The sequence below is a fragment of the Haematobia irritans genome, chromosome 2 (assembly GCF_050003625.1).
Source record: "Haematobia irritans isolate KBUSLIRL chromosome 2, ASM5000362v1, whole genome shotgun sequence".
In the NCBI taxonomy this organism is placed as follows: Eukaryota; Metazoa; Arthropoda; class Insecta; order Diptera; family Muscidae; genus Haematobia; species Haematobia irritans.
This window is the reverse complement of record NC_134398.1, coordinates 222,545,765-222,561,095: the sequence shown is the minus strand read 5'-3', so window position 1 is coordinate 222,561,095 and position 15,331 is coordinate 222,545,765. Positions and strand designations below refer to the sequence as shown.

Genomic DNA, 15,331 nt, shown 5'->3' with positions numbered 1-15,331 from the left:
TTTCTAGAAAAAACTATCTGTGATACTTTTTTTAGACAAAAGTATCTGTGAGACTTTTTTAGATAAAAGTCTTTGTGAGATTTTTTTAGGCAAAAATGCCTATAAGACTTGTTTCCAAAAAAAGTGTATTTTTCCTAGAAAAAGGTGTCTGTGACTTTTTTTAGAAAAAAGTGTGTGTGACTTTTGTTAGAAAAAAGTGTCTGTGACTTTTTTTAGAAAAATGTGCCTGGGACTTTTTTTTAGAAAAAGTGTCTGTGAGCCTTTTAAAAACGTGCCTATGAGTCTTTTATCTAGAAAAAAGTGTTTGTGAGATTTTTTAGAAACAATGTCTTTGCGACGCTTTATTATCAAAAGTACCTGTGAGACCTTTTTAGCAACAAAAAAGTGTCTGCGAACCTATTTTCTCGAAAAAAGTGTATGCGAAACTTTTCTCTAGGAAAAATGTAAGCGAGGCTGTTTTCTAGTGTTTGTGAGCCTTTTTTCTAGAAAAAAACTGTCTGTGATACTTTTTTAGACAAAAGTCTTTGTGAGACTTTTTTTAGGCAAAAATGCCTGTAAGACTTGTTTCCTAGGAAAAAAGGGTATTTTTCGTAGAAAATTGTGTCTGTGACTTTTTTTAGAAAAAAGCGTCTGTGAGCCTTTTAAAAACGTGTCTGTAAGACTTTTTTCTAGAAAACAGTGTTTGTGAGATTTTTTTAGAAAATGTGTTTGTGAGACGTTTTTTAGCAACAAAGTGTATGTGAGACTTTTTCTAGAAAAAAGTGTCAGCGGAGCTATTTTCTCGAAAAAAGTGTATCCGAACCTTTTTTCTGGTAAGAATGTATGCGAGGCTAGAAAAAAGTGTTTGTGAGCCTTTTTTCTAGAAAAAACTGTCTGTTATTCAAAAGTATCTGTGGGACTTTTTTAGACAAAAGTCTTTGTGAGACTTTTTTAGGCAAAAATGCCTGTAAGACTTGTTTCCTAGGAAAAAAGTGTATTTTTTCCTAGAAAAAAGTGAATGTGACTTTTTTTTAGAAAAAAGTGCCTGTGACTTTTTTAGAAAAAGTGCCTGTGACTTTTTTAGAAAAAGTGCCTGTGACTTTTTCTTTTAGAAAAAAGTATATGTGAGCCTTTTAAAAACGTGCCTGTTAGTCTTTTATCTAGAAAAAAGTGTTTTTTTTTTTAGAAAAAATGTCTGTGAGACGTTTTATTATCAAAAGTACCTGTGAGACCTTTTTAGCAACAAAAAAGTATCTTCGAAAAAAGTGTTTGTGAGCCTTTTTTCTAGAAAAAACTGTCTGTGATACTTTTTTTAGACAAAAGTATCTATGATATTTTTTTAGACAAAAGTGTTTGTGAGACTTTTTTAGGCAAAAATGCCTGTAAGACTTGTTTCCTAGGAAACAAAAGTGTATTTCTCATAGAAAAAAGTGGCTGTGAGATTTTTTCGAGAAAAAAGTGTCTGTGAGTCTTTTTTTCTACAAAAAAGTGTCTGAGATTTTTTTTTTTTTTTTTTTTTTTTTTTTTTTTTTGAAAAAATGTCTTTGAGAATTTTTTCGAAGGAAAGATGTCTATTAGATTGTTTTTAGAAAAATGTGTCTGTGAGGATTTTTGTAAAAAGTGTCTACGAAATTTTTTTCTAGAAAAAGAAAACTGTCAGGCTTTTGTTGGAAAAAAGTGTCTATGGAGATTTTTCTTAGAAAAAGATATATGTGAGACTTTTCTTAGAGAAAAGTGTCTGTGAGACTTTTTTAAAAATGTTCTAGATATGGAGACTACAGCAGAGTTTGGATTTACAAGAACCATTTTTTAAGAATTGGAGACATTTAATTTAAGCGTACAAGGATATCCGTTAAAATAAAGCCTTTAATACGATTTGAAATTTAAATTCTGCAGATTTTTACTTCAGTACCCAAATGAGCACGAGAAGTAAAATCAGGAAGTTTTACTTCTAGTTGATCAGTGCACCCTCTAACCCCTTAATATGTTAAATCGAGAGATCGGTGTATATGAGGGCTATATCAAACACTTACAAATACAACCCAAATTTTACATATTTTTTTTACAAACACAAATACATATAGGTTTCCAATTTCTAGATGCCCAAGAAACCAAAGAAACGGTTTACATGAGGGCTATATTAAAATCTAAGCCCATATAGCCCTTCTCCGAATTTTACCTGCTTGTAGACAAAACAAACTAAATTCCAAATTTTAGAACGATAGCTCCAATATTGAAACCTTTTGAGTTATTAGAACATGCAGAAAGAGTATTTCGTGAGATCGTGGTTACATATATTGCTGGAAGAACAATATCTAACTTCGAATTTATTTGGGTGATGTTTTGTCCCAAACTATAATCAGACCCTCGGGCGAAATGATAAAAATTCGATCTCAAGAAAAACAACCAATACTGATAGATGAATAGACGGTTAGGTCTATATCATCCCCCAAGTCTGTGCGATATTCGTCTCTATATGAAAGGCTTAGAAGCAAAGTGTCTGGAAGATAGATTTCAGTTCTTTTTTATACCACAATCACATGGTGTGTTACGGTATAAATTATTATTGCTAGATTTTTTTTTTTTTGATTTCTTCAAACACATTATTAGCCATAATAATAATCATGCAAAGAAATAACTTTATTTAAATGTGTTGAGAAACAACGAAAATTCCAAAAATATATATGTTTTTGTATAAGACGTAAGTTTTTTTGTTAGATATTTTTCATTGCTCCATTGATGCTAATCCAACAAAGCGAAGCTGAGAAAACCCATACAAAATTTTGTAAATTTTTAGACCACTCGAACACATAAGACATGAATGGACTTCAAAGTTGACGACAACAACAACAGCAGCACCATACATTTTGAGGAATTTTAATTGAAAAAATAAAAACCAAGAAACAAAATATCTATGTAAACCTCTGAGTAATAACAAAAAATTGCTGATACGTGGTCAGCGGGTAAAAGTCAAAACATAAGTCAAGTATTGTACAAGAATATGAATTTTAAGAATTTCCTTCTATATTATTTTAGATGAAGTTAAGTTTTGTTTTTGCTAGATATGCCACAAAAAAAAACAAAAAAAAAACTATGGAGCATTGCCTTTTGTAGTTGTTTCAGTATGAGTCTTCACAACGTCTAACAATTTTAACAAAACATTCAATTAAGCTGTTAACTAAAAAAAAAAAAATCAAAATGTTAATTATGTCCATTTAAATTTTGGAATGGAATTAGTTAGTACACTTGAAAAATAGAAATAAAAAACATATAAACAAATTAACATTTCATTGGATTTCTGATTTGATATTTTCAAGTCAAAATTAAATCGGAAAAAAATAATTTAGAAAAAGCTGATTTTGCTCCCTTAAGTTCCATTTATAAAGGCCGTGGCATAATATATAGGCGAGAGGTATCATATTAAACTACTCGATACTTCGGTAGCTGTTACATTTGGAGCTTTTAATCAATGACATTTGACAGAAAACGTCATTACTAAATTTTTAACTATAAGCTTAGCCATGGAGTTGATATTATTAAAATTACAACAAAAAATGGTGAATATCTTGCAGTCACAAAATCATAAAAATTAAGTCCCAAAACAAACAAAAAAAAAACAAAACAAATATAATGAAAATCATGCTATCACTTGCAAAACTATCAGATCTAAGGATAGAAAAATCAAAGACTTATTATTGACTATTTATGGGAGCCACAGTGGTGGAATGGTTAACATGCCCGCCTTGCATACACAAGGTCGGGGCTTCGATTCCTGCTTCGACCGAACACCAAAAAATTTTTCAACGGTGGATTATCCCACCTCAGTAATGCTGGTGACATTTCTGAAGGTCTCAAAGCTTCTCTAAGTGGTTTGATTGCAAAGTGGAACGCCGTTCGGACTCGGCTATAAAAAGGAGGTCCCTTGTCATTGAGCTTAACATGGAATCGGGCAGCACTCAGTGATAAGAGAGAAGTTCACCAATGTGGTATCACAATGGACTGAATAGTCTAATATTTTCCAATTTTTTTTTTTGGAAAATTGGAAAAACGACTTTCTATAATTACTTAAAACAAGTGTCTGTGGTTTTTGTTTAGTTTTAGAAAAAAGTGTAAGATTTAAAAATGTTTGTGAGCCTTTTTTGTTTAGAAAGAAAGTGTCTGTGAGACTTATTTAAGAAAAAAATGTCGTTGAGACTTTTTTTAGAAAAAAGTGTCTGTGAGACTTTTTTTAGAAAAATGTGTCTGTGAGACTTTTTTTAGAAACAAGTGTCTGTGAAACCTTTTTTAGAAAAAAGTGTCTGGGAGACATTTTTTAGAAAAACATGTCTGGAAAACTTTTTTTTAGGAAAAAGTGTTTGTGAGACTTTTTTAGAAAAAAGTGTCCGTGGGACTTTTTTAGAAAAAAGTGTCTGTGGGACTTTTTTTAGAAATAAGTGTCTGTGATACTTTTTTTTAGAAAAAAGTGTCTGTGATACTTTTCTTTAGAAAAAAGTGTCTGTGATACTTTTTTTAGAAAAAAGTGTCTGTGATACTTTTCTTTAGAAAAAAGTGTCTGTGATACTTTTTTTAGAAAAAAGTGTCTGTGAGAATTTTTTTAGAAAAAAGTGTCTGTGAGACTTTTTTAGAAAAAATATCTGTGAGACTTTAAAAAAAAAAAGTTTATGCGGGACTTTTTTAGAAAAAAGTATCTGTGAGACTTTTTTTGAAAAAAGTATCTGTAAAATTTTTTTTGAAAAAAGTAACTGTGAGATTTTTCTTTAGAAAAAAGTGCCTATGAGAATTTTTTAGGAAAAAGTGTCTATGAGACTTTTTTTAGAAAAAAGTGTCTGTGAGATTTTTTTGTTGACAAAAGTGACTGTGAGACTTTTTTTTAGAAAAAAGTGTCTGTGAGACTTTTTTTTAGAAAAAAGTGTCTATGAGACTTTTTTTTTAGAAAAAAGTGTCTGTGAGATTTTTTTGTTGAAAAAAGTGTCTGTGAGACTTTTTTTTCGAAAAAAGTGTTTGTGAGACTTTTTTTTAGAAAAAAGTGTCTGTGAGACTTTTTTTTGAAAAAAGTGTCTGTGCGACTTTTTTGGAAAACAAGTGTATGTGAGGCCTTCTTCGAAAAAGTGTCCTTAAGGATTTTTTTGCAAAAAGTCTATCTGTGAATTTTCTAAATTTTTTATAATTTTTTTTCGAAATTTTCCAGCGCCCAATGAAGTTTTCCTTTTTTTAAATAAAACAGTTTTCTTTATTCTGCATGTGAGGCTTGTTTAGAAGAAAGTGTACGTGAAGTTTTTCTTTGAAGAAAAGGTATGTGAGGCTTTTTTAGAGGAAAGTGTCTGCGACTCTTTTTTAGATAAAAGACTTTTTTTTTTGTTTTTTAGGAAAAAGTGTATGTGAGGCCTTTTTATAGAAAAACTGTCTATTAAGCATTTCGTTAGAAAGATGTGTCTGTGATGCGTTTTACTAAACAAAGTGTCTGTGAGGCTTTTTTTTCTAAAACAAGTATCTATGAGTCTTTTTTCTAGAAAAATGTTAATGTGGTTTTTTTTTTTCTTGAAAAAGACATTTAATCTTTGATTATATTTAATTAATATAATATAAAAATATTAAATATATTATATATTGAGTTATTAATTAAATATAATAAAATTTAATATAATTAAGTGAACATTTTATTTTACGAAATTAACATATTATGTCTTCAATAAATTTCAGATTTAAACCACCATTCGTTTTTTGTCAGTGTTTCATTGTTGATTATAGTATTATATAACCTTTTCTACTTCAGTATTATCATGATAATAATTTCTTGGTATTCTTCTACTCTTACAGGTGTCAGCTAATGACCCGGATTGTGGTGTTAATGCTATGGTAACCTATACCATGGGTTCAACATCAAAAGCCATTAGCGAGTTTGAGGTACGCTCATCATCTGGTGAAATATGTATAGCGGGCGATTTGGATTATGAAAGGAAGAATGTATACGAATTTCCGGTAGTGGCCACAGATAGAGGTAAGATTAAGAGCCAGAAAACACAAACAAAAATAAAATAAAACCAATGGCTTATGGGTTTTCCCTTTTCCATCTTTATTTTAGGTGGCCTCAGCACAACGGCCATAATTAAAATCCAACTAAGCGACATCAATGACAATCGACCCACATTCTATCCATCACAATATAAAGTCTCATTGCGTGAATCATCAGCTACAAGCTCATCATCCACATCATCATCGTCGTCGCCGTTGTCATCGTCGACAAACAATGTCCAGACATCGATTGTCACCGTTACAGCTACCGATCCGGATTCAGGACGTTTTGGTGCGCTAACCTATCGCATTGTTGGCGGCAATGATGCCAGTGCCTTTCGCATTGATCGTGCAACGGGTGAAATTTTTGTAAATCGCCCCAATCTGTTATCGACGCGCACGCAATCGCAACATGTGTTGAATGTATCGGCCAGCGATGGTGGCGGATTGAGAACACAACACGATGCTTTAGTATATGCGAACATAATTGATGCCACGCAAAGACCACCAATATTTGAGAAATTACGTTATAATTTTTACGTAAAGGAGGATGTTATGCGTGGCACAGTCGTGGGCACCATACAGGCCAGCAGTACTGATGCAGGTGAGTAATGACCTGAAAGTGATGAATTTATGTAGGATTGTGTGAAGTTGGAAAATTGTGAATGTGAAAAACCAAGCGGGGGAATAAGATGCACATCATCATCATGGATAAAAATAAAAACTTAGGCATGACTGTAGAAATCTTTAATAATTTGAGGAGCAGACTAGAAACTGTTATATAAGAACACAATATTTTTTTCAGCGAAATATAACAAAATGATAGGGATAAAAGTTAGACCTGGCCGATCCTAATGTACCCATCACCATGGATTGCATTCAAAATTCTACTAAAGGTACTCGCATTACTGAACCGTAATTAAGAATCGGTGTCTACCAATTTTTGTGTGGTTATTAGAGGACAAATTGGGATGTCCTGTGATGAATTTCAAGTAGATCTAATGAAAAACTGTTTTCTCAGAAGAACAAATAAGTCAAATTAAGGATCAGCTATAGCAAAGCTTTATTTAGCTGTAGAGCATTATGGAAATTCAAAACAAGTAAAGAATATCTAAAGTCGAGCGGGTCCAACTATATATTTCTCAAATTCTTCAATATTAATTCTACTCCCTGTGCAACATTTCACGGAAAACGGAGTAAAACTGTGTCCTTGTTGTCATATGTGTTAATATCGGGCGATATGTGGGTAGATATATATGGCAGCTATATAAAAATCTAAGCCGATTTCGTCCAAAATAATTTGGGTCTTATTCTGACTTAAATTACATACATGTGCCAAATATGAAGTCAATTGGATAAAATCTGCGATTTAGACTTTTTGATTACTAAAATGTGTTCACAGAGAGACGGGCCGACGGACATGGCTAGATTGACTCAGGAGCACGGTTGCCCCAAATGGTAGAATTCTACCAAAAATTTTAGATTTTTTAATGTTTGGTAGATTGGTAGAATGTTTTATGTGTGGTATATTTTGCAAAATAATCCTCTCTAACTAAGAGATATAGAAATAAAATTTTAACAAATTTTTCTATAGAAAAAAATTTTTAACAAAATTTTAATAAAATTTACTAATGAAATACAATTTTGACAAAATCTTCTATAAAAGTAAAATTTTAAAATTTTTCTATAGAAATAAAATTTTGACAAAATTTTCTATAAAAATAAAATTTTGATAAAATTTTCTATAGAAATACAAGTTTAATAAGATTAACTAAAGAAATAAAATTTTGACAAAATTTTCTATAGAAATAAAATTTTGGCAAAATTTTCTATAGAAATACAAGTTTAATAAAATTTACTAAAGAAATAAAATTTTGACAAAATTCTCTATCGCATAAAATTTTGACAAAATTTTATATAGAAATAAGATTTTGACAAAATTTTCTATAGAAATAAAATTTTCGCAAAATTGTCCATAGAAATAAAATTTTGACAAAATTTTCCATAGAAATTTTGACAAAATTTTCTATAGAAATAAATTTTGGTAAAATTTTCTATAGTAATACAAGTTTAATAAAATTTACTAAAGAAATAAAATTTTGGCAAAATTTTCTATAGAAATAAGATTTCGACAACATTTTCTATAGAAATAAAATTTTGAAAAAATTTTCTATAGAAATAAGATTTTGACAAAATTTTTTATAGAAATAAAATTTTGACAAAATTTTCTATAGAAATAAGATTTTGACAAAATTTTCTATAGAAATAAAATGTTGGCAAAATTTTTTATAGAAATACAAGTTTAATAAAATTTTCTATAGAAATAAAATTTTGAGAAAATTTTCTATAGAAATAAAATATTGACAAAATTTTCTATATCATAAAATTTCGACAAAATTTTCTATAGAAATAAAATTTTGACAAAATTTTCCATAGAAATGCAAATTTGAAAAAATTTGCTAAAGAAATAAAATTTTGACAAAATTTCCTATCGCAAAAAATGTTGGCAAAATTTTCTATAGAAATACAAGTTTAATAAGATTAACTAAAGAAATAAAATTTTGACAAAATTTTCTATAGCATAAAATTTTGAGAAAATTTTCTATAGAAATAAGATTTTGACAAAATTTTCCATAGAAATACAAGTTTGAGAAAATTTGCTAAGGAAATAAAATTTTAACAAAATTTCCAATAGAAATAAAATTTTGGCAAAAGTTTCTATAGAAAAAAAATTTTGGCAAAATTTTCTATAAAAATAAAATTTTGGCAAAATTTTCTATAGAAATAAAATTTTGGCAAAATTTTCTATAGAAATACAAGTTTAATAAAATTTACTAAAAAAATAAAATTTTGACAAAATTTTCTATAGAAATAAAATTTTGACAAAGTTTTCTATAGAAATAAGATTTTGACAAAATTTTCCATAGAAATAAAATTTTCGCAAAATTTTCTATAGAAATACAAGTTTAATAAAATTTTCTAAAGAAATACAATTTTGACAAAATTTTCTATAAAATTAAAATTTTGAAAATTTTTCTATAGAAATAAAATTTTGACAAAATTTTCTATAAAATTAAAATTTTGAAAATTTTTCTATAGAAATAAAATTTTGACAAGATTTTCAATAGAAACAAAATTTTGACAAAATTTTCTATAGAAATAAAATTTTGACAAAATTTTCTATAGAAATACAAGTTTAATAACATTTACTAACGAAATAAAATTTCGACAAAATTTTCTATAGAAATAAGATTTTGACAAAATTTTCTATAGAAATAAAATTTTAACAAAATTTTCTATAGAAATAAAATATTGACAAAATTTTCTATAGCATAAAATTTTGACAAAATTTTATGCTATAGAAATACGATTTTAACAAAATTTTCCATAGAAATAAGATCTTGACAAAATTTTCTAAAGAAATACAAGTTTGAGAAAATTTGCTAAAGAAATAAAATTTTGGCAAAATTTTATATAGAAATACAAGTTTAATAAATTTTACTAAAGAAATAAAATTTTGACAAAATTTTCTATAGAAATAAAATTTTGACAAAATTTTTCTATAGAAATACAATTTTGACAAAATTTTCTATAGAAATAACATGTGCATTAAATTATAACATGTGCAAACATGTGCATTAACTTATAATACACTAGAGCCACCGTGGTGCAATGGTTAGCATGCCCGCCTTGCATACACAAGGTCGTGGGTTCGATTCGTGCTTCGACCGAACACCAAAAAGTTTTTCAGCGGTGGATTATCCCACCTCAGTAAGGCTGGTGACATTTCTGAGGGTTTCGAAGCTTCTCTACGTGGTTTCACTGCAATATGGAACGCCGTTCGGACTCGGCTATAAAAAGGAGGTCCCTTGTCATTGAGCTTAACATGGAATCGGGCAGCATTCAGTGATAAGAGAGAAGTTCACCAATGTGCTATCACAATGGACTGAATAGTCTAAGTGAGCCCGATACATCGGGCTGCCACCTAACCTAACCTAACTTATAATACCCCGTTCCATAGAGAAGTTTAGGGTATAAATAAAATTCAAGATGCTCAAAAAATGAAACCTGGGGATCGACCTACATAAAATTGGGGTTATATATTATTATACACATGTATGAACGGAGTTTACTTTGGTTGGTAGAAGATGTATACCACACTTTGCCCTATTTTAAAGATTTTGTTTTTACTCTTATGAGTTTTGTAGTGATGGCGAATCAAAGAAACGGAAAATAGCACTAAACATACAATTATGATGCAATTCCCATTTAAATTTGAATTTTGTGTACTTGATGCTAGGAATTAAATTTGAATTTATTAAAATATATTTACTATTTTTATATTTTAATCTCAGATCAATATTTTTTTGCTACACTGAAAAAAATATTGTCGTGATGCCAAAGGTTTCAGGTCCTTAATATGCAAATGCAAATTTTGCTTAGATGCATTCCTCTAATATAAAGATTTTGTCCTTGTCCAAAAGTCGATAAACTTTTCAATGAAGCCGTATTGTCCTTATAATTAAGTGAGTTGACTTAAAAACGGGTATCATGACATGAAAGAAAAAAATTTTGGGCCAAGGTCAACTTGGCTTTAATAATTCAGAAAAATTCTTTAAAATTAAAGAAATTGTCTTTAAATTTGTCGTCTTTTTGCATCTTGACTACAAAGCAAAAAATCAATCAAATGTAGGACATGTTTTTCAACACTTTATTTTAAAGACGTTATTTTACTTTAAACATAGCATAATTTCTACTAGAAGTCGAATCAGAATTTGGAAAATAAAGCTGTCGTTAACTCGTTTTGAAAGGACTTTTATAACATATGAAGAAAAAAATGCAGAAAAAACAAAAACTAAAATTTGTTTCCTAGAAGCAAGTACACAAAAACCAAATTTTAAAGAGAATTGTGTTTTAAAAGTATCCTTAATTTTATTCTCCACTTCTTTGGATCGGAATCAATACCAAAATTTTTATAGTAAAGACAAAATCTTTGAAAACGGGCATGCTTTTTTTTCAGTGTAGGTTTCAATATAGTGGGGACGATTTTGTAAAATTCCACAAAGCAATTTCCATTTCTGAAAGTTTCCTTTCAAATCATTTAAATCAGAAATAAAAATCGAAATGTTTTTTATTTATCGAAAAATAATTTTGCCGCGTCTAATAGGACTGACAGCAATTCCAAAGATTTTTAAATCTTAAATAAAATCTAAAATAATTTGTTGGCCACAGCTGAATGAAAGCACCATTATAGTCTTTTTCTGTTTCTTTATTCGTTAACCTTATTTCATAGTCCTCCATCTTACATTAAACCACATAATTCTCATACATTAGTTCATTTAAAGGATATACATTTAATACCATCTTTACGATATTTTCATAAAAATTCCCCACTCTACACTCAATATGGAAATAATATAAATAAAATTCTAAAAATCATCCATATAAATGGATCATTAAAGTTTTGAGAGAGAGAGAGCAAAACAAAATCTAATAAAGCATTGTCCAAACAATAGAATGAATTCACTGATTTTCAAAAGCATTACTGACACGAGACACTCAAGTGAACAACGGAAAAACAAGTAAATAAAATCAAATCAAAGGCATTTCAGCAATCGCTGCTATACAATACACTCTTTAAAGCTCCTACAGAAAATAAGGAAATGTTAGGGATTCTTTTACTTACCACAGAAATTCTTAAGCAAAAAAAAAAATCAATTTAAAGCAAATGAGCTCTTGAGTCAAACAAAATTATTTTGCATACAAAAAAAAAAAAAAAAAAACAGCTAAGCAAACGTTGATCTCTGCCATAGGCCTTTCGAAATTCACAAACTCATCATGATTGCATCCTGGTGATTGCTAAAGAAAACGAGTAATATACAAACATTGAGTGCAACAAAAATAGCAACTCACATTTTACTGATGTCTTTAAAGATTTCTGGCGAAAAAAAAAATTGTGAGCTGCATATGTTTTACAATTATATTCTAGGTTTATTTTTATGAATCATTCGAAAAAAAAAAAAATAAATTTGGAATCAAGTCAATGAAAAAATCGTTGGCAATGGGAAAGAGATAATTTTTATTATAGTTTTTGATCAAATTGATTCTTTTTATAGCTTCATTTTTTTCCAAAACAATTTGAAATATCGAAGATAATATGAAGACCAATTAATGAAGTAGTTTCTTCCAATAACGTAACGAACAATGATCAGAAATCAGTAAATCTCTCTAGGCAATATAATATTTTATCAATACAAATCAGAATATATATATTTAATTGGAATTAATTATTAAAATGTAATTTTTCATATTTGCGGACATTTTTCTTTCTCTTCCTCCCCTCAGTTAATCGTAATGCTGTCCATTATTCCATATATGCCGGTGACAACGAAGGCTACTTTTCCATAGATGAAAATTCTGGCAATATACGAGTAGCAAATTCATTGGATCGTGAAGTCAAAGGTCAAGTTATGCTCAATGTACAGGCCAGTATGAGCCATACATCCCATCAGGGTTACACACAGGTAAGTGACTTTCACAAAATGGGGAAATGGGCAAAGAAATACCAATTAAGAGACAATTTCTTTGAAACTTGTTTTTTTTTTTTGTTGTTTTTGACTAAATACCATATCCTCCTTCAATTTCTTTCGTCCCCTTCACCATTGGCAGGTCAATATTATAATCGAAGATGTTAATGACAATGCACCCGAATTCGAAACGAATATCATACGCATCTCGGTTCCAGAAAATTTCGATTTGGCCAAACCTTTGTATGCCGCTTATGCTAATGACAGGGATTCTGGTAAAAATGCTGAAATATCATATATATTGACAATGTTAACAACGACAGACACATTAAACAATGTCACGATGTCTTCCATGGTTGGCATTGGTGGTGGTGGTGCTGGAGCATCTTCTTTGACTTTGTCTTCTCAACAGAATAATGGTTTATCCTCGTTGATGCAACAACAGCCAGCCCAAGTCCAGAATAATCAAGCTTCTGTCTCAAAATCCTCCAGCCATGGTCATCAGACATCTGCATATGGCAATATAGCCTCTGGAGGTGGTAATGGTGGGATAGGTAATGCCAATACCAATACTGCTGCCGCTGCTGTTGGCTTGGGTTCTAAGTTACAAAATCTTTTTACTATCGATGCACGTTCAGGCCACCTAACATTGTCACGACACTTGGATTACGAAACTTCACAGAGACATACGTTAATTGTCACTGCCATGGACGCTGGGCAGCCACGTTTATCAAGCAATTTAACCATTGTCGTGGAAGTACAGGATGTCAATGATAATCCACCAGAATTTGAACGTAATGAGTACCATGTAAAAGTGTTGGAATCAATGCCAGTTAATTCACAGGTAAGCTAAAAAGACTTGTGTCTTTCTATATTTTTTCCTATAAACCAGAATAGACAAGACAATCGAAATGAGAATCAACTATTATATAAAGAAAATGTTTACTGTTGAAATAAAAGCACAATATTGGAAAACTGTCGAGTAAATGAAATAATTTCATTAAAAATAAAAATTTTTAGCAAATTAACAAGAACACTATTTATAAAACATTTATAAAAAGCATACTTAGGAATCTACCTTAAAAATCTATTTTCAAGTCATCAAAGATTTATTAGTTACACTATTTTTGGCTACTACTTTGATTTTGTATTTTTATAAAAATTATATTATTGTCTCGCTTGTAGAGTTAACAGTAAATATGATAAATGCCACGCTTTGAATGATTGTGCTAAACCACTATCTAACAAATGAGCAATTGACATAAAATAACAACATTAGAAAAACGTCTTATAGATTAAAAAAAAAACCAATATACATTTTTATCAAATTAGAGTTTTATGAAGATATTTTACAAAACAACAATATTTAAAAAAAATTCATAAAAATCGTTTTTAAAATCTGTTTTCAAACCAACCAACAATAATTGTTTTGTAAAAAAATTTTGGTGAACATTTATCATTATTATTATCATTTATTTATTTATTTTTTTATTTGTATAAAAAGTTACACGGCAATCGATTATTTTCTGGCTTGTAAGCCCTACTTTATATAAACTAATTTTAGAATGGACAGTAAATCTAAGGCATTTGAAAAATGGAGACCACAAGCAATCATCACAAAAAAAGCAATTTAAATAACAAAAAAAAAAATATTGGAAACATGTCGAGTATGTCCATTAAATATAAATTCTTATGAAAATTATTTGTACTGCACCTGGCGAAAACTGCTATGAAAAATATGGCCACAAACATTTTCATAACAAAGGATATGTTTGCATACACTCTGCAAAAAATTGGAAATGTTTCCTATATCATTACTTTTAACGAACATCCAAAAGGGGTCTTCTAGAAATGAACTTAACTTTCACTTCACAAGAAGTTTTTTGAGAGAATATATAAAAGTCTTTCCGAATAAATTTTAATTTTTCGCAATAAATTTAAATTTTCTGAATATTCCTGTATAAAAGCAGTGAGGACACAAAATAAAGAAAAATTAAAAAAAAAAAAACAAGTATATACGGCCTCCAAGAGGCTCCAAAACCAAATCTCGGGATCGGTTTATATGGAGGCTATATATGATTATGGACTGATATGGACCGTTCTTGGTATGGTTGTTAAATATCATATACTACCACCACGTACCAAATTTCAACCAGATCGGATGAATTTTGCTGTTCCAAGGGGCTCCGGAGGTCAAATCTGGGGATCGGTTTATATGGGGGTTATATATAATTATGGACCGATGTGGACCAATTTTTGCATGGTTGTTAGAGATCATATACCAACACCATGTACCAAATTTCAGCCGGATCGGATGAAATTTGCTTCTCTTAGAGGCTCGCAAGCCAAATCGGGGGATCTGTTTATATGGGGGCTATATGTAATTATGGACCGATGTAAACCAATTTTCGCATGGTTGTTAGAGACCATATACTAACACCATGTACCAAATTTCAACCGGATCGGATGAAATTTGCTTCTCTTAGAGGCTCGCAAGCCAAATCGGGGGATCAGTTTATATGGGGGCCATATGTAATTATGGACCGTGGTGAAATTCTGAGTCGATCTGAGCATGTCCGTCCGTCCGTCCGTCCGTCCGTCCGTCTGTTGAAATCACACTAACTTCCGAACGAAACAAGCTATCGACTTGAAACTTGGCACAAGTAGTTGTTATTGATGTAGGTCGGATGGTATTGCAAATGGGCCATATCGGTCCACATTTACGTATAGCCCCCATATAAACGGACACCCAAATTTGGCTTGCGATTGTACTAAGAGAAGCAAATTTCATCCGACCCGCTGAAATTTGGTAC

At 30.1% G+C, this 15,331-nt stretch overlaps 1 protein-coding gene across 1 annotated transcript in view; it reads left to right on the top strand.

Moving 5' to 3' along the window:
- The window catches only part of ds (dachsous cadherin-related 1), a 423,698-nt gene that overhangs the window by 321,849 nt on the left and 86,518 nt on the right, over positions 1–15,331 (top strand). Inside the window, exons 2-5 of the mRNA XM_075297546.1 lie at positions 5,797–5,977; positions 6,062–6,595; positions 12,337–12,515; positions 12,661–13,362. Of these exons, the coding sequence (XP_075153661.1) occupies positions 5,797–5,977; positions 6,062–6,595; positions 12,337–12,515; positions 12,661–13,362 (1,596 nt within the window). The remainder of the gene's footprint in view (positions 1–5,796; positions 5,978–6,061; positions 6,596–12,336; positions 12,516–12,660; positions 13,363–15,331) is intronic.